The 19,836-nt window shown below is 40.9% G+C and overlaps 1 protein-coding gene across 3 annotated transcripts in view; it reads right to left on the reverse strand.

Annotated features, from left to right (window-relative positions):
• Positions 1–19,836, reverse strand: part of otofa (otoferlin a) — a 149,074-nt gene that overhangs the window by 29,116 nt on the left and 100,122 nt on the right. For all 3 annotated transcript variants that reach the window (XM_014145204.2, XM_014145198.2, XM_014145200.2), the window contains exons 6-17: positions 13,070–13,140; positions 12,784–12,916; positions 12,547–12,601; positions 6,290–6,421; positions 3,387–3,449; positions 2,939–3,023; positions 2,647–2,806; positions 2,216–2,402; positions 1,793–1,979; positions 1,305–1,528; positions 363–471; positions 2–203 (exon numbers count right to left, since the gene is read on the reverse strand). In XM_014145204.2, coding sequence (XP_014000679.2) covers positions 2–203; positions 363–471; positions 1,305–1,528; positions 1,793–1,979; positions 2,216–2,402; positions 2,647–2,806; positions 2,939–3,023; positions 3,387–3,449; positions 6,290–6,421; positions 12,547–12,601; positions 12,784–12,916; positions 13,070–13,140 — 1,608 coding nt within the window. The remainder of the gene's footprint in view (position 1; positions 204–362; positions 472–1,304; positions 1,529–1,792; positions 1,980–2,215; positions 2,403–2,646; positions 2,807–2,938; positions 3,024–3,386; positions 3,450–6,289; positions 6,422–12,546; positions 12,602–12,783; positions 12,917–13,069; positions 13,141–19,836) is intronic.

Raw genomic sequence — 19,836 nt, forward strand, 5'->3', positions numbered from 1 at the left:
CCTGTCTGTGATGACAGGTTTCATGGGTGGGGAGGAGGACACAGATACCAGGTCCCCATCATCATCTGCCTCGTCCTCACTGGAGTTCTGCTGGATCAGCTCTGACTCCTCATCACTCTCTCCTCCTCCTCCTCCTCCCTCTTTCTTCTTCTTCTTAGCTGCCGAGGGCTTGCTCACTCCATCTATCTGGTTACCGTAGTTGCCTGGGAGAAGGAAATGGGGAAAATAGAGTAGTAGAATTTTATGGTTGTGTTATTTACATGCCAAACATACAAATAATTGAGTACTCTCTTTTTAGACAAATACTTATGACAATTGAGTCAGTCAAGTTATTACTGTATACTCTTGAGTGTAGTACTTACCTATTGTGACCTCGAAGCTGATTGGCTTATCGCCGATCTTCCTGTCGATCATGGTGGCCTCCAGGAAGGAACCAAACAGGAAGAATTCCTCTATTTTCCCTGTAACACTCTGAACGACAGAATAAAGAAGACAAAGTAAACAACAGAATACAAATTAAAGGTAGAACCAACCCCCATTTGACCTTAAACTCACACACACAGTATGCTAAATAAACAAATACAGTCTCAGTTACCGACACACAGGTTTTTCTTTTTAATCAAACAATGTATTTTTTAAGTCAGTACTGATTGAGATGTTGAGCATGTTAGGGTTTGCCTCGTTAATCTCTCTCCCTCTCTCCCTCCCTCTCCTCTAGGCTAAGGGGTGATAGCTACACCTGCACCTGGCATATAGTCAAACTAATATCAACAACGTCCTGCACCCAAGGGAGACATTAGGGAGGCATTAGCTAAACAAATAGACAGCTAGGGGACAGTTGGGGAAGCTAATGTTTAGCCTGGGTTAACACTGCCTACTGATTTCCCTAACGGCCAGTTAACAACTTTAACAGCAATTTAATGTCAATGCAATGTAGTATAACAACAGAATGGAGACATCTAACCACTGACTGTTTATGGCGAGATCAGGAAGTCATAGGCAGGGTCAAAGGGCAAAGCTGAAGACGCATAGGGTTTTATGTATCTTAACTGAAAAGATTTGGGGACACTCAATAGTTTGGCAGTTTCTCCCAATGGTCCTATGCCTCATAATCAGAATTAAATGGGATGAGAAAGGTCATGAAAGGTAAATATAATGGAAAGTTTGAACATAGTACTGTAGTGTGAGGTGTGAGTCAATGACAGCCAGCCAATGTACACTCCCTTTTGAAAGAAAAAGCCAATAGCACTCACCTCAGACATACTTGGCAACCAATGAATAGTCACCATCCAATCAGCACTCACCTCTGAGATGTTAGAGACAGGCTCCACCTGCACCTCGGTGGAGCTTACAATCTCCGTGGAGGTGGTGTCCAGGATCTCCACGGCAACGGAGATGAGGATGCGGGCCCTGAAGGACACGCCTTCCCCCAGCCCCTCATTCAAGTCCTGGTGCTCATCCATCAGAGTATACTGGCGGGTGGAGCCATACATGTTGACCCAGGCTGGACCCATGGTGGGCAGGAACCCTGGGCGAGGAGAGGAGGGATGGAGGATGACAGGAGAATTAAACAAAGAACAGGGTCCTGAGAAAGGCTATTGCCTGTGTAGTGTCGTGCAGGAGCAGCAAACTATTGTTGGCTCTCTTTAATCACTTGTGTCAAAGCCCTCCAATGACTTGGTAAAAAGGACTGAATACCAAAATGACTAATGTGCTACAATAAGATTTGATTGACCTGATGTCCTGTCAATATTATACTTTTGAGCTATGGTTGGGGCAGATATCACCTCACCTTTGTCACCATCATTGGCGATCTTTCGCAGGTCAATGAAGTGTGTTCCTATGGCGACGTCATTGACTTTGTCGGAGTCTCTTATCTGGACCTTCATGCGTTTGCAGAGCGGAGGAAACATCTCAGTGAAGACCACCTGCTCATTCCAAATCGGCTCATAACTACTCTTCTGGACCGACGTCTTCCCCTGGAGGAAATAACATCAACATACGTTTGGATTGACACTCATTCAACTCTTACACTGACACCTCATATTATGTATACTGTATTTATAATGTGATTGTGATCCATTACGTAATGCTATTTGTCTCTTTTGTTTATCAAGTAAAGAAATAAAACAGACAGTTTCAATAAAACAGTTTCAGGTTCATGGTATGGAGAAGTCAGGACCTCGTGAGTAGTGGGTGGCTGTAGTTGACCTACTCTCTGTCCGGCGAAGAGCACTTGTACGTAGGGGTCCACCAGGTCTCTGTTCTCCCCTATGAAGGCCTTCTTAACATTGGCCATGATGCTGGTGTTCATCTTGGGAAGGCCCTCAGCTCGATAGATCTTCACGTAGAATCGTGCCCACTGCCTCTCCAAGGGAACACCCTCCGGAAGAAGGAGGTTCCTGACCAGAAACAAAAGGTTGAAAAACAGTTGTACGCCTGATTTTGTCTCATCATAACCCCTTCATAACATTCTCCAGACTTTTTTATTTAAGCCCTGACCTCTCTAAACATTGTATTGCCATTCTACAACATTCTCTGACCACTCTACAACATTGTATTAGCATTCTACAACATTCAAGACTACTAGAACATTGTATAACCTTTCTACAACATTCTATTGCCCGAAAAAAAACATTATTTTACCCTTCTATGTCGTCTTCATCCGTCTCGTTGGCCTTGTGTGGAGTCTTGATGTTGTCCCCCTTCCCCACCACGGCGATGTCACACTTGATGTAACCTTTGCAGCCGGCCGTGATGTCATCAGGGTCAGACAGTGTGGCCCACTTGTGGTAGAATTGGTGCTCTGTGACAGACAAGTATCAATCCATAAATCAATCATTCTTTCAACCACTTACAGGAATTAAAATCATTCTAAATGTGACCATGGCAACCATCAACATCACCCATGTGCCAGTCTCAGCACCTTACCACTTACCAGGTTGGGAGTAGACTGTGCCAACATCCAGCTTGAAAGTGCCAACTAAGGTGCCACTCCGCAGCAGGTTCTTAGAGTGGATCACCTGGTGAGAGAGAGGAGAGGAGAGGAGAGGAGAGGAGAGGAGAGGAGAGGAGAGGAGAGGAGAGGAGAGAGAGAGAGAGAGAGAGAGAGAGAGAGAGAGAGAGAGAGAGAGAGAGAGAGAGAGAGAGAGAGAGAGAGAAAATTGTGTACTGCAAACATATGGGCTACATTGGACATACATATGGGCTACATTGGACATACATATGGGCTACAGAGCCTGAACGGATGTTTTGGAAGCAGTACAGAGCAGTGGAGTAGGATTAAGAGTGTGTGGGTGAAGGATAAAATGTTGATTTCATGCTCAAAGGCTGCTACTATAAAGAGAACGATTGAGCGTCTGTGTGTGTGTAGAAGAGCCACTTACTGAGAGCTTCAGGATCTTGTCAAACATGACATCTGGTGGGACGTGGAAGTCAAAGACAAAATACTGTGGGGAGAAGAGAAGGCATGATGTGATGTGACAGATACAGTAGCCTTACTTTCTGTCAAATTACTAATGTATTTTATGATCATTCCATTGAGTTCAGTAGATTCAAAGGTTGAATTTACTTAATCAACCCCTGAAGGATTCATCGATCATGCCACACAACACGTTTCTTCATGCTTGATAGGGCTGGGAATTACCAGGGACCTCACGATACGATATTATAAAAGCAAATCAAATTGTATTGGTCGCGTACACATATTTAGCAGGTGTTTTTGCGGGTGTAGTGAGAAAAAGAAGAAACCCGCACACTGCTCTTTAAAACCTGTTGTGGATAGGTGGCAGTATTTTCACGGCCGGGTGAAAAAAACGTACCTGATTTAATCTGGTTACTACTCTTGCCCAGAAACTACAATATGCATATAATTAGTAGATTTGGATAGAAAACACTCTAAAGTTTCTAAAACTGTTTGAATGGTGTCTGTGACTATAACAGAACTCATATGGCAGGCAAAAACCTGAGAAGATTCCAAGCAGGAAGTGGCCTGTCTGACAATTTGTAGTCCTACTGTTGCATCTCTATCGAAATTACAGTATCTGAGCTGTTACGTGACACTTTCTAAGGCTTCCATTGGCTCTCTAAAGCCTTCAGAAACCGGGTTGAGGCGTCTCCTGTCTCTGGGAAGATAACAGCAGCACAGGTTCACAAGACCTCGCCATTTTTTATTTTCGTCTTTGAATGAATACAACATTGTCTGGTTGGAATATTATCACTATTTTACGAGAAAAATTGCATAAAAATTGATTTTAAACAGCGTTTGACATGCTTCTAAGTACGGTAATGGAACATTTAGAAATTCTTTGTCACGAAATACGCTCGCGCGTTACCCTTTGGATAGTGACCTGAACGCACGAACAAAATGGAGGTATTTGGATATAACTATGGATTATTTGGAACAAAAACATTTGTTGTTGAAGTAGAAGTCCTGGGAGTGCATTCTGACAAAGAACAGCAAAGGTAATACAATTTTTCTAATAGTAATTCTGAGTTTAGTGAGCCCCGAAGTTGGCGGGTGTCTGAATAGCTAGCCTGTGATGGCTGAGCTATGTACTCAGAATATTGCAAAATGTGCTTTCGCCGAAAAGCTATTTTAAAATCTGACATAGCGATTGCATAAAGGAGTTCTGTATCTATAATTCTTAAAATAATTATTATGTATTTTGTCAACGTTTATCATGAGTAATTTAGTAAATTCACCGGAAGTTTTGGGTGGGAATGCTAGTTCTGAACATCACATGCTAATGTAAAAATATGTTTTTTGATATAAATATGAACTTGATTGAACAAAACATGCATGTATTGTATAACATAATGTCCTAGGAGTGTCATCTGATGAAGATCATCAAAGGTTAGTGCTGCATTTAGCTGTGGTTTGGGTTTTTGTGACATATATGCTTGCTTTGAAAATGGCTGTGTGATTATTTTTGGCTGGGTACTCTCCTGACATAATCTAATGTTTTGCTTTCGCTGTAAAGCCTTTTTGAAATCGGACAATGTGGTTGGATTAACGAGAGTCTTATCTTTCAAATGGTGTTAAATAGTCATATGTTTGAGAAATTGAAGTTATAGCATTTTTAAGGTTTTTGTATTTCGCGCCATGCTCTACCATTGGATATTTGGCGAGGTCTGTCCTCAACAGGTTTTAATAAGCTTTACGTATCGGCCTCAAGGCCTTCGTTTCTTATTATTTGTCATCTTATTCAACTGTTACCATGCACCTGCAAAAAAGATAGCTCAGATGTGCGAGTGCATTTTGAATTTTGAATTGCCGGTGTAGTGAAATGCCAGTTTTCCAAGCTCCAACAGTGCAGTAATATCTAACAATACACACAAATCTAAAAGTAAAAGAATGGAATTAAGAAATATTAGTATGAGCAGCGTTGGAGTCCGGAGTATAAATATATATACTGTATATGTGGTCTATAGACATTGTGGACAGTATGTGGATACTTATGTGCTGATATGATATGTATTGTGATTCTCATGATTCTCACGATTCTATATGTATTGTGATTCTCATGATTCTCACGATTCTATATGTATTGGGATTCTCATGATTCTCACGATTCTATAAGTATTGCGGTTCGATACAGTGATTTCAATGCGATTCGATGATCCATAAATATTGCTCACCATTTGTCTGGTGCAGAGGGACAAGAGAGAGCCATGAGAAAATTAGTTTTGATCAGCCATGGAAATAAAAGTGCTGAAAATACATTCCCTATTTAGAAAGAAGATGGAGAACAGGCTATGAAGGAAAAAACGAGCGCAAAAATAATATTGCCAAAACAATACGACATGATATATCGTCCAAAATAATACCCCGATTTGTAACTGTATTGTTTTTCCCCCATCACTAATGCTTGAGGTGAATAACTAACAGAATACAACCAACAATGATCAAATTAACATTCTTTCAGCATTGGCTGAATCAATTCGGAGTCACGTCCAAGTAAATTTAATTTAATACAAGGGGAATTATTACAGACTAATGTCTAGCAGGATCAGGACACCAACTGAATAACGCTTTGACGTTTTGCTCAGCCATCCTCTCGTGAAATAAGAGTGTAATGTGTGTTGCTCAAGGCAGAAAGGATTCCTGTTGAACCCAGAGCAGAGGCTTTGATCTGAACACAGCCAGGCTGGTGCTGGAGCCTCTGAACTGAGACTGGCTGCTCTTCTCACTTTTTCAACTCAATTATTCACAATGTAGAAGAGAGAGGGGATGGGAGGGAGAACGGGAGAACGGGAGAGAGTGAGAAAGAGAGAGAGATGCACTTACCTCATTGTAGTAGGGGCAGTTAGTGGATTCCTTCATGGAGGTGTACTTCTTGTCGTCCCCAATCTCCACACAGACCACAGGGTCCATGTTAAGGCCAACCAGCTGCCTGGCCTCAACGACTGTGATGCTAATCTAATGGAACATATTAGCATTAGGGTTGCAAAGTAACAGAACATTTTCTGGAAAACCCAGGTTTTACGGAAATCCAGCTGGAGGATTATCGGAATCCGGAGGGAATAAGCATGGAGGGAATCATTTAATTCCAAAACATTCCACCCAAATGTGAATGAAAGTACCATAATAAAAGGGTACGGCGTGAAATAAACAAGATGACAACTCAGACTGGAGGTCTAGACTACAGAGGTGACTTCTGTCCCTCAGGGTTAATTATCCCTGCTGTGAACATCTCAGTTGGTGTGCGGTGTTGTGGTTTCTGGTCACAGAGACTGGTACATTACTGTATCTAGGTCAGTTTGCTGTTGTTAGCAGGGGAGACTCAGAGTTTATGCAGTTTGCAGTTAGGCTACGTTAATGAGCTGTTAGATTCTGTTCTTCCCACCCAGCCTTCACACTATCCTCTAATTGTATCCTTACTGGAGCTTTTTTCTTTCCTCTCTACTACCCCTCATTCCTCCATCCTTCCTTCTCTCCTCTCTTCTGGTGAAAAATGTGTTCACTATGACCTTATCCTTCACCAATTCTACTGTGAGACCTGAGTCCAAGCCAACAACCTGTACACAGCATCCAGTCGAAGCTATTAACTGCCTTTTCTCTCATGTCTTTTCTCTCAGGAATGCGATATAAGTCCATGTGGAGTGAGCATGGAGAGAGATCCTGTCCAAACTTTTCTCATGCTGCTGGTGTACTGGTGGGAAAATGGATAAGGCATAATGGACTGTAAAGGACAGTGGCGACCCAGGTCAGAGACATTATCAAGGGCCATCCACTTTTAAACGAACTGACGAACTGAAACACTATCTGAAGCAGAACATGAAGAAATGCCAGAAGAAGATTGCCAGGAAGGAAGGGGGTGAGATCCTGTCCAAACTTTTCTGATGCTGCTGGTGTACTGGTGGGAAAATGGACAAGGCATAATGGACTGTAAAGGACAGTGGCGGCCCAGGTCAGAGACATTATCAAGGGCCATCCACTTTGAAACGAACTGACGAACTGAAACACTATCTGAAGCAGAACATGAAGAAATGCCAGAAGAAGATTGCCAGGAAGGAAGGGGGTGGTCAACTGTGCCTGTAAATTGATTTAGGGTTGTCCCTAAACTGTTTATTTGGGGTATCATGTTGATTTTGGAGGTCTACACACTAGGAAGCTTATTGTAATTTAGATTATAATGCATTGAGATACCGATCTGTCATTAACAAGCCACTAAGTTGAGGGTCTTGAATTTGCGTGATAGAATCAAAGTGAAGCACTAAGGACTGTCATTCTAAATTTGGGCTGTATAGCTATGATGGGGACGGTGATAGTCGGGGTTTTGATTTACCATGTTATCATAATTCTAATGTTAAAGTGCATCAATACATATGGCTTTCTGAATAATACAGTACAATTGACATGAGCATGTTTAAGTATGTTTATAACTATATACAGTACCAGTCAAATGTTTGTAGTCCCGTGTAACTCAGTTGGTAGAGCATGGTGTTTGCAACACCAGGGTTGTGGGTTCGATTCCCACGGGGGACCAGTACGGAGAATAAATGTATGCATTCACTACTGTAAGTTGCTCTGGATAAGAGCGTCTACTAAAAGGTAAATGTAAAAATGTTTGGACACACCTACTCATTCAAGGGTTTTTGTTAATTTTTACTATTTTCTTCATTGTAGAATAGCAGTGAAGACATCAAAAGTACAAAATAACACATATGGAATCATGTAGTAACCAAAAAAAGAGTTAAACAAATTAAAATATATTTTAGATTTTAGATTCTTCAAAGTAGCCACCCTTTGCCTTGATGACAGCTTTGCGCACTCTTGGCATTCTCTCAACCAGCTTCACCTGGAATGCTTTTCCAACAGTCTTGAAGGAGTTCCCACATACGCTGATCACTTGTTGGCTGCTTTTCCTTCACTCTACGGTCCAACTCATCCCAAACCATCTGAATTGGGTTGAGGTCAGGTGATTGTGGAGGCCAGGTCATCTGATGCAGCACTCCATCACTATCCTTCTTGGTCAAGTTGCCCTTACACAGTCTGGAGATGTGTTGGGTCATTGTTCTGTTGAAAAACAAAAGATAGTGGGACTAAGCGCAAACCAGATGGGATGGCTTATCTCTACAGAATGCTATGGTAGCCATGCTGTTTAAGTGTGCCTTGAATTCAAAATAAATCACCGACAGTTTCACAGGCAAAGCACCTCCACACCATCACACCTCCTCCTCCATGCTTCACAGTGGGAATCACACACGCAGAGATCATCCACTCACCGACTCTGCGTCTCACAAAAGCATGGCGGTTGTAACCAAAGGACAGATTTCCACCAGTCTAATGTCCATTGCTCGTGTTTCTTGGCCCAAGCAAGTCTCTTATTATTATTGGTGTCCTTTAGTAGTGGTTTATTTGTAGCAATTCAAACATGAAGGCCTGGTCACGCAGTCTCCTCTGAACAGTTGATGTTGAGATGTGTGTGTTACTTAAACTCTGTGGTATTTATTTGGGCTGCAATTGCTGAGGCTGGTAACTCTAAAGAATTTATTCTCTACAGCAGAGTTAACTATGGGTCTTCCTTTGCTGTGGCGGTCCTCGTGAGAGACAGTTTCATCATAGCGCTTAATGGTTTTTGCAACTGCACTTGAAACTTTAAAGTTCTTGAAATTATCCATATTGACTGACATTCATGTCTTAAAGTAATGATGGACTGTCGTTTCTCTTTGCTTATTTGAGCTGTTCTTGCCATAATAAGGACTTGGTCTTTTACCAAATAGGGCTCTCTTCTGTTTACCACCCCTACCTTGTCACAACACAACTGATTGGCTCAAACGCATTAAGAAGGAAAGAAATTCCACAAATTAACTTTTAACAAGGCACACATGTTAATTGACATGCATTCCAGGTGACTACCTCATGAAGCTGATTGAGAGAATGCCAAGAGTGTGCAAAGCTGTCATCAAGGCAAAGGGTGGCTACTTTGAAGAATCTCAAATATAAAATATATTTTGATTTGATAAAATCTTTTTGGTTACTACAAGATTTAGTATGTGTTTTTTCATAGTTTTGATGTCTTCACTATTATTGTACAATGCAGAAAATGGTCAAAATAAAGAAAAACCCTGGACTGAGTAGGTGTGTCCAAACTTTAGACTGGTACTGTAAGTGGACTCGTGGTAGGGGCTAATGTGTTATGGGTTAGATGGAATGATTTATGTACAAATGTATTTGTAACCGGAGGCTAAGTTCGCTGTAGTAGTAGCATCACATCTCCTGCAGAGTGCGCCAAATGATAGGTGACCATTGCTGTACATTCATACCCCAGGGTGAGGGTATAAATTAAGTGATTGCCTTGTGTGTCGTAATGAAGCGTGTACTGATGTTTAATTCATATGTTCCTGTCCTCTTCTGAGAATGAACTGCACTATGTGAAGGTTTGAAACTCAATGACAGGTAATTTACAATTGTAATGTACTAAGTGTAAGAAAGTCTTTCCTTTTCCCTCTTTCCAAATCATGTTAATGCTTGTTTGATGAAAAGCATCAGCTGGCGCACAACAAGGGAAAATGTTTTAGTGTAGAGGTGCTGATTAACAGGGCATAAACTGTAAGCTATAAAACAAAGAAAGTCGCACACTCCATATATAAAACCTCCCAGTAATTTGAAGGCACAGTTATGCCGAAAACATTGGCGTTTTTTTACCCAATAAAATACTGGGAGGTAATATATATGGAGTGTGTGACTCTCTTTGTTTTTAATGCTTGTTTGATGAAAATGCTTGTAAGTAACTTTCCATTAGGTTGAGACTTAGTCTCAAAATGGAGGAAATGTCATGAAAAATGACAAAATTAGACATACTATACTGTTTTTACTTAGAGAATTGTCCATTGCTATATGCTAGTGTTTTTTTTGCTGATGCAGGCTTGCCTTGTGTGACTTAGTCATAAGTCTGGGCGTACAGATAAGAGCCGGGTGCGACCGCAGTATGTGACATCCCGTTTGTACTATCTGCTGGACCTCCTCTGTGTGGAAACTTGCAGGAAGGAACAAACAATGGTGGCAATGTCAGTTATCTTAATCTGCACAGACAAGCTAAACACCTTTCATAAACCATGTTCCCCACCCCTGTTTGCACACATCTGCTAACTGCCACTTAGACAAAGAGGTTGGACTTTCTATAAAAGCTGAGAGCCAACTCTGTTCATTGAGCATTTAACTCTGAACTATGAGTGATTGTTGATTGCTCAATTTTTTGCTAATCTTACAATAAAGGTTGTTGTTTGAAGAATCTACAGTCTCTCTTTAGAATTTCCAAGACGGTGCCAATATATCCTCCAAACTTCTCAAGGCTTCTCTGGCATTATCACTTAAGTAGAACACAGTACAATACAGCATATTACAGTAGAGTATATTACAGTAATGTCATGAGTTGTGATTATGGTCCATTGTTTAGCTAGCTAGCTACATGACTTAACAAAAGACTCCACTCTAATTTTGGCAATGTATTTTCATTTCAAGTTAAAGTGTACTATTAGCTAGCTAGCTAACGTTAGCTGGCTGGCTCGCTAACTAACGTTGTGTCATGCGTTGGGATTCATTGTTTACCTAGATAGCTATCTAGCTACATTTCTTAACAAAATACTCTTATCTTAGTGTGCCAGAGCGTAGAATAACTGATGCATTTTTGAACACTCAACACCCATTGAATATGTCCGGTGTCAGTAAACATTGGCAACAAAGCATAATTCAATTGGTGCCAGCAGCACAGTTACAGTCACCAACACTCTGGATAACATGAAAAAAGCCTAACCAGCTCTGCTAGGGTGAGTAAAATGGTCACAGTGGGGTGTTCTCTCATTATGTGTCTGGAAGTAGCTAGCCAATGTTAGCCAGTTAGCTTGGGTGCTTGATTGTAGTTGTGAGGTCAGAACTTTCGGAACAACTGTACTTATTGGCCAGAGCGTCCAGTGTGTGCTCTGAACGCGATAGGGCGAGTAATGTTCAGTGAGCTGTTCTCTCTCCCTCTTAGATCTCTGGAAGTAGCTGGCAAGTTAGTACAGAAAGGTTGTATCAACCCTTAAAGAGATGGGTTGCTAAGTCTTAAGAGGGTGTGAACAATGCTGAATGGGTGTAGACAAAGAAGGGCTCTCCAATAGTAGTACCAAAACATTGAAAGACAGTTTTCTCAAATGTGAGTTTACAAGTTTATCAACTTTCAAAGCAGAATTACTTTCCCATTGTTTCCTCAATGTAGCGTATGATATACAATTGTGTAGCTCAGAGTCTCTACTTTTATCCAATGTAAAAAAACTGAAATTCAAATGTTGCTACATAAGATCGAATCCAGGTGGTGAGTCACAAATAGATGACAACGTTTGGGCTTTTAGAGGGTTGGAGCCCCCTGCTGGCTATGACACATTCATTCTACAGTCTTTTAATGTGGGTGTTTCGGTAGCGACATCAAAAAAAGTGGGACAGCATTTTTTGAGAAAGATGTTTAAAAATAAAACAATAACTACGAATTAGATCAGTATCTTTCAATGTAATAATATAACAAATCAAGATGTTCTATTGAAATAATAGTGTTAGATAAAAAATAATCATGAATTGCTTTATTTTCAAACATTACGTTTAGGAGTCAGGTTTGGGACAGCCACCTGTACAAACAATGACATTGTACCATATAATTTAACAATATGTTTGTTATTGTCTAGAAATTAATTAGAACATACCATGATTTAAATAAATGTCCTAATTCTGGAACTTAAAAGTTTTTTTAATCGTTTTTTGGGCGCGCCTATTACTATGGCGGAACCTGCAAAACAACATACTTTTAGAGTGGCAGGTAGCCTAGTGATTAGAGTGTTGGGCCAGTAACCGAAAGGTCGCTGGATCAATTACGTGAGCTGAAAAATCTGTCAATGTGCCCTTGAGCAAGGCACTTAATTTGCTCGGTAGGTGCTGTACTACTATGGCCAACCCTGTAAAACAACACATTTCACTGCACCTATCTGGTGTATATGACAATAAAACATGTATTTTATTTTATTTATTTATTTTTTTGGGGGGGGGGTGGATTCTTTCCCTCCTCTCACCTGGTAATCCACAGGCCTCCCAGAACTAGGCTCCATCTTGATATCAGGCTTTGATCTGAGAGGGTCAAGGCACACAAATCAGAGCTTTTCCTAATGAAGTGTAGCCTGCAGTTTGCTAATTTACTCAACTAGTACTGTAGTATGGGTTATAAACATGAATAAGAGTGTTATAAAGGGTCAATGGATCATTGCAGTAACAGATGTACAATAAGTAAGTACATAAATAAGTACACAGACCTCTTGTTGGAGACATTAGTGGTGACAGCAGTGACGGAGGCCAGGGAGATGCAGTCTGGGTCCAGACCCCCCACCCCTCCCAGACGCATGGCCTTCCTGTTCAGATCCTCCATGTCCAGGATGGCTGGCTCATCTTGGGGGTGCCATCACAATAACCTATGTTACTATATGCCAGGGGAGGCCAACCCTCTTCCTGGAGAGCTATAGGTCTCTCCATCTCTGCTCTAATACACCTGATTCAACTTATCAAAGTCTCGATGGGCAGCTGATTAGTAAAAAAGCCTACCTTTCTTGTGGTCATCCTTGGAGCTCTTGGTCTTGCCGAGCTTCATGGCTGAGAATACCCCCTTCCCCGCTCTGAGGGAGGAAGAGAAGAGGAGAAAGTAAAATAAACATAAAGAAACTACTGAAATCCTACACAGTGAAATCAGGTAAAATATCTTGGAAGACCTACCACTTTGGGGATAATGACAAAGGCAAATTCCCCAAATTCATGAACTATTCTCATTATGCTGACATTCAGAGGACTTTGTTAACTCTCATGTAGGGACCTTTATATATCTCCGAGAAGGACCTCATTGAACAAGAAATGTATGAGCGCTTCAGCAGTACATTATGAAAAACAAAAGTAAGTAACTAAAACCTACACCAGGGGTAGGCAACCCTGTTCCTGTGGTGCCACAGTTACTGCAGGATTTTGTTCCAACTAGGCACCACACTTGACCAACTAAGCTAATTAATCAGTTCAGTGATTGCCTAAATTCAATATACACTACATGACCAAAAGTATGTGGACACCTGCTTATCGGACATCTCATTCCAAAGTCATGGGCATTAATATGGAGTTGGTCCCCCCTTTCCTGCTATAACAGCCTCCACTCTTCTGAGTAGGCTTTCCACTAGATGTTGAAATATTGCTGCAGTGACTTGCTTCCATTAAGCCACAAGAGCATTAGTGAGGTCGGGTACTGATGTTGGGCGATTAGGCCTATCATGCAGTCGGCAATCCAATTCATCCCAAAGGTGTTCGATTGGGGCTGAGGTCAGGGCTATGTGCAGGTCAGTCAAGTTCTTCCACACCGATCTCAACAAACCATTTCTGTATGGACCTCGCTTTGCGCATGGGGTATTGTCATGTTGAAACAGGAAAGGGCCTTCCCCAAACTGTTGCCACAAAATTGGAAGCACAGAATCGTCTAGAATGTTATTGTATGCTTTAGCGTAAAGATTTCCCTTCACTGGAACTAAGGGGCCTAGCATGAACCATGAAAAACAGCCCCAGACCATTATTCCTCCTCCATCAAACTTTACAGTTGGCACTATGCATTGGGGCAGGTAGTGTTCTCCTGGCATCCATCAAAACCAGATTCGTCCGTTGGACTGCCAGATGGTGAAGTGTGAGAACGCGTTTCCACTGCTCAAGAGTCCAATGGCGGCGAGCTTTACACCACTCCAGCTGACGCATGGCATTATGCATGGTGATCTTAGGCTTGTGTGCGTCTGCTTGGCCATGGGAACCCATTTCATGAAGCTCCCGATGAACATTACTTGTGGTGACTTTGCTTCCAGAGGCAGTTGGAACTCGGTAGTGAGTTTTGCAACCGAGGAAAGACAATTTTTACGCGTCACATGCTTCAGCACTTGGCGGCCACGTTCTGTGAGCATGTGTGGCCTACCACTTCGCAGCTGTGCCGTTGTTACTCCTAGTCGTTTCCACTTCACAATAGGACTTACAGTTGACCGGGGCAGCTTTAGCAGGGCAGAAATGTGATGAACTGACTTGTTAGAAAGGTGGCATCCTATGACGGATCCACATTGAAAGTCACTGAGCTCCTTAGTAAGGTGATGGCTGTGTGCTTGATTTTATACACCGGTCAGCAATGGGTGTGGCTGAAATAGCCGAATCCACAAATTTGAAGAAGTGCCCACATACTTTTGTATATATATATAGTGTACCTGGTCTTCCAGGTCAGATCAATCAAAAGCATGAAGTGCCTGTGGCACTCTGTCACGTCCTGACCAGTAAAAGGGGTTATTTGTTATTGTAGTTTGGTCAGGGCGTGGCAGGGGGTGTTTGTTTTGTGTGGTTCGGATTTTTTGGTTTATGTTCTACATTTTCTATTTCTATGTGTTTATCTAGTTTTTCTATTTCTATGTTGGGGTTTTGGTAGGACCTCCAATTAGAGGAAGCTGGTTGTCGTTGACTCTAATTGGAGGCCATATTTAGTTGGGGTTTGTTTCACTTGTGTTTTGTGGGTGGTTGTTTCCTGTATAGTCTGTGCACCTTACGGGACTGTTTTCGTCGTTTGTTTTGTTTAAGTGTGTTTTCTTTAATAAAATAAAAAAGCTGATCAATATACCCGCTGCATTTTGGTCCACTCCTTACGATGAACGTTACACACTCTAGGATGAGGGTTACCTACCCTGTCCTAAACCAACATAACTCATTGCACCATCAGGAGAGAAACATTAGCAGAGATGAACATCACATGGACAAGACAGTCTCTTCACCCCCCGACCCCCATCACTATAGAACCCAGCGGTGTCCAATAACGACACACAGTTATTACAGAGGATCACATATCACCACCATAACAAAAGCCTGGACCGACAAATGAGGGGCCTTAATAATGAACAATTATGAGCGTGACCATCCAATTAGCTGCAGATATAGATACATGTCAGATAGAAGATGAAAGGGAGGTTTTCTGTTTGTCTTCTCAAGCATTCTAAAGTGGAGCAGTTGATCAGAGTTCAATTTCTACTTTCCATCTTCCTTTCATTAATTCACTGACATCTATCAAACCCTCTTTCGATAAGAACCATAAAAGGAAGGAGATAAGATAATGTTCTTTCAAGAAAATATATCATATTCAACATGACAGGTTTGGGAGGATGAATTGGAAAGGGAAAATCCTTTAGAAAGAAGCAATATACAGTAAGACTACAAAAACAATTATTCACTCAAGGCTGGTTCACCTAGCTACCATACTATTATTATTGACATAATCACAATGCAATGGACTTTAGATTGTAACATTTGTAAAACTGTTCCACAAAACCAATAACACCTCAAAACAACGCAAGAGTGCAACCATCAGGTGTTGAATACAGATGTAGGATATTCATTTGAGCCAGTTTGCTACAGAAGAAAAATAATCCTGCAGCAACAGAAAACGTTAATTATTATGTGGATTATAATTAATGGACCATTTTTGTAGTGGTTGATACATTTTTTGTTAGGGAATATCAAGTCTCACATTTTAATGTGGAAATTACAAACTTTAGAAAGCCTGTATAATCCTTGAATACACTACAAGTTTGCATTTCCTGCTGTGCAGGAAAGTTCTCAGCAACAAAAGAGTAATCAAATTAAGATCCTACATCTGTACAGCCTCAGTCAGATTAACAAACATTTAATCTTTTACTGCATTGGGCTAAATCAGGCTCACACAGAGTGATTCTTGGTAGTCTTAAACAAATCTATACACCTCACACACATGGTTATGGGCTTAAAAAAGAAGACACTTGTAGCATGTCAGATATAGCATTGAAATGCATTCAATTTAGAGTTTGCATCCTAATATTACACTTTATATACATCACAGAAGACTGAAATATAACAAAGCTGTTTGACATAGAAACATTGGATTTTTGTCGTTAATATATATATTTATTAATTACAAAATTATGAAAAATATTAATAACATTCCACCCATTAGGCTAAAGAGGGTGCATTTGGTCCTTGGCTGGAGGAAAGGGCTACGCAGATCATACTAATCAATAAGCAAAAGCAAGTGGTTCATACATACCATACCAAAGATACCAAGGGTCCAAACCCAGCTCAGGCTGACAACACTAGCTACCTCCCTGTCTCTCAACAGAATAAGTTTAAACTGTCCCTAATTCACCCTATTCCATGTTTGGAGTTCCTTCCTTAAACAGGAGCCTAGCTCACAGGTACACTAGAATCCAAGTAGGTAAAGAGGAATACAGGTGTGCATGCAGGGAGGCAGAGGAGGGAGAGGCAGGTGAGAGTATGAATCTAGGGCAAAAATCCAGCAGTGCACAAGCTGCTGTGGTGTTGGGGAAGAGGGAGGGGGTGCACTGACGACCAAATAATATGAGTGTAGACAAGCATGGCAAGGGATCCATTGGAGCACATATACAGTACACTCTGAAACGAAGACACACACAGGCATGCAAGAACACACCAGGGGTTAGAACCGGTTCAGGGAACAGAACTGAAAACTGGAAAAGTACAAAACATTTTTAGAAACAGAATCAGAACCAGGAACAAAAGTGATCTATACAGTTCCGGAACAGAAACGTTATTTTAAAAGCATGGGAACCGGTTAATAACGTTATTTTATGTTACGAGCATTTTTTCCCAGTCCCACAAAAAATGCAACAAAGCACCTATGCAAAGAAATTAGGGAGAGATGTATTTATTTTTTTAACTAGAGAAGAACGGATTAACTTTTTTCAATGCTAGTTAAGGATACTATAGTTATCATGTTTCACATTGGATTTATTAACTACAAAAAGGTAAGACGTGTTTTTATTTTAATTCTGGTGCCACTCCGCACACACAAGCTTGTTAGCATGGTCCAATGTTAAGCCAACTCTCAGAAGTTCAAAGACATTCAAAGTTCTTTCATAGAAGCCGCTCCTCCGTAGGTATAATTCTGTGGGCCTAATTGAAATAATGCATGTCATAAAAAGATGGCCAGCGCTTCAAGTCAAGTCTCCTCCACCCTCTCTGGCTCTCACGCCTACACTTGTCTGTCCAATGCATGTAAACTACTAGCCCATTTCAGAGGTTTAAAAAGGTTCGAACCAGTTCATAACTTTATTTTTCTGGTCAAAACAGTCAAACGGAACAAAAAAAATAATGGTTCTCTTCAGAACGAAACAATTGGAAAATAATTGTTTCCAACCCCTAACACACACACACAAACACACTCACTGTGGTGGTTGTAGAAGTATTTGGCCTCTCACTCTGTCAGAGCAGAACGCTACTGTTGAATGAACTGGGAAGATTAAAGAGGAGTCTGTCTGTCAGAGAACTATAGAGGATCACAGCGTCTTATTACAGTCAGCAGGAACAAAATGGAGGCGATGGAACTGGAGCAGACAAGCTCAACCACAGAGTGAGCTGTCTCCAGGGATGAAAACCCACAGACAAATGGGCTCAATACATTTCAACACCTCTATAACAAAGAGACACTCTAATAAAGTTACCAACATTATAAAGGAAACACAGAGCCGATACCTACTTCTCTTTTCTTCCTTTTCCAGTATTCTCTTTTCCTTTACTGTGGCAAGCACATAGTGAATGCAGATTGGGACAAAAAGAGTGGTTAACAAACATCACTATCTTTTGAGAGAAGCCGTGTCTGAGCGAGAGAAAGAGAAGAGAACTGATTGAGAGGCTTTGCGATTTTGCTGTTGTTTAATCAGTGACTCTAGTTTAATAAAGAGAGTAGAGACAGGGCTGTTTGAGAATGTATGAAAGGTCAGTGAGTAGGCAGAGCAGAGAGATGCTAAATGGAAATTAAAAACTGACTGAACTTCAGAAAGGGTACATTTGAACAAATATGCTGCTGGAGGGGCAATTTCTGCACTGTTTTTTTTTTCTCGATGTGATGGAATTCCAACTCAATGAACAAAAGTCACATTATCCCTAAAATAAAAAATGTCACACTATGAAGTATGAGCAATAATACAAGCTATGGGTAATCAGAACAATGTCACTAAGTACTCAGTATTTTTGCCCTTTTCATTTAAACTGAAATGGAAGAAAAACCAAGTAAAAATGTATCTTTAATCAAAACACTGCAAATCAAACCAACCAAATCACATCAAACCAATCAAAACCACACAAACTGTATGCTTGAATCAGGTTGTGGAGTAACTCATCGGACCAACATCAATGACTGATCAATCTTGATGTAACCAACCCCCTGCTACCGACCCTGTCGATTAATACTGATCAATATTATCTATGGAGTGATTTGGTCTAATTACAAGGAATATTTTGTATTCAGTATGGGTAAATAATGAATAAAAGTGCTCCTGTATGTGTATCATGACTCATGGGATAGTTGTCACATTGATATTGGGGTTGCTTGTCAATCTGACAACCATCCCCATTGTAACAATGTACACAGAAAGCTAAATGACGTCGAAAAGACGCTTAGAAGACTTATTTTCCGGATGTTGAAAAGGCATCTATGTTTCACAAGTTTGAACAGCACAGTACAGCACAGCACAGTACAGTAGAGTTTAATTCAGCAGAGTACAGTATAGTAGAGCAATGTACAGTACAGTTTAGTTTAATTCAGTGGAGTACAGTAGGGTACAAAGTACATTATACTGTGCTCTACTGTACTGTACTGCAGTGTACTGTACTGACCTACACTTTACTTTTCATTACCCTACTGTGCTCTATTGTACTGTACTGAGCTATACTCTACTTTTTCTCTACTTTACTGTACTGTCTAAACTTATGAGAACTTTTTTTTTTCTATGATTGGTTCTGATTTGGTAGGGCCAGACAAAAAATCAACTTGGGTTCAAACCCTCTGCATCAGAATGAAAGTTAATCATTAATCTTAGTTTATCGATACAACAGCGAATGAGAGTCAGAGTTACAAGAGATGGGTAGGAGGGGGGGGCAGGAGGGGAGAGCGAAAAATAAATACAAAGAGAGAGGGTCGGGGAGAGAAAGAGAGAGAGGACAATGGTCAGTATAAAATAAAATCAAAAACTTGCAAAATTGAATATAAATAAATAAATAAAAGAGGAGAAAAAAAGAATTGAGCTGCAGGTAATTAATAATGTATCACCACAAAGCTCTGTTCTGCTCTAGGGGCTCTGCTGAATAGTCTCTCTCACACACACATCACACACACACACACACACACACACACACACACACACACACACACACACACACACACACACACACACACACACACACACACACACACACAGTGTTCTCTCAGGAGTGTCTCGTGATCAGATGGTCAGACAGAGTGGTGGTTCAAT

Source organism: Salmo salar, chromosome ssa15 (assembly GCF_905237065.1).
Source record: "Salmo salar chromosome ssa15, Ssal_v3.1, whole genome shotgun sequence".
Lineage (NCBI taxonomy): Eukaryota > Metazoa > Chordata > Actinopteri > Salmoniformes > Salmonidae > Salmo > Salmo salar.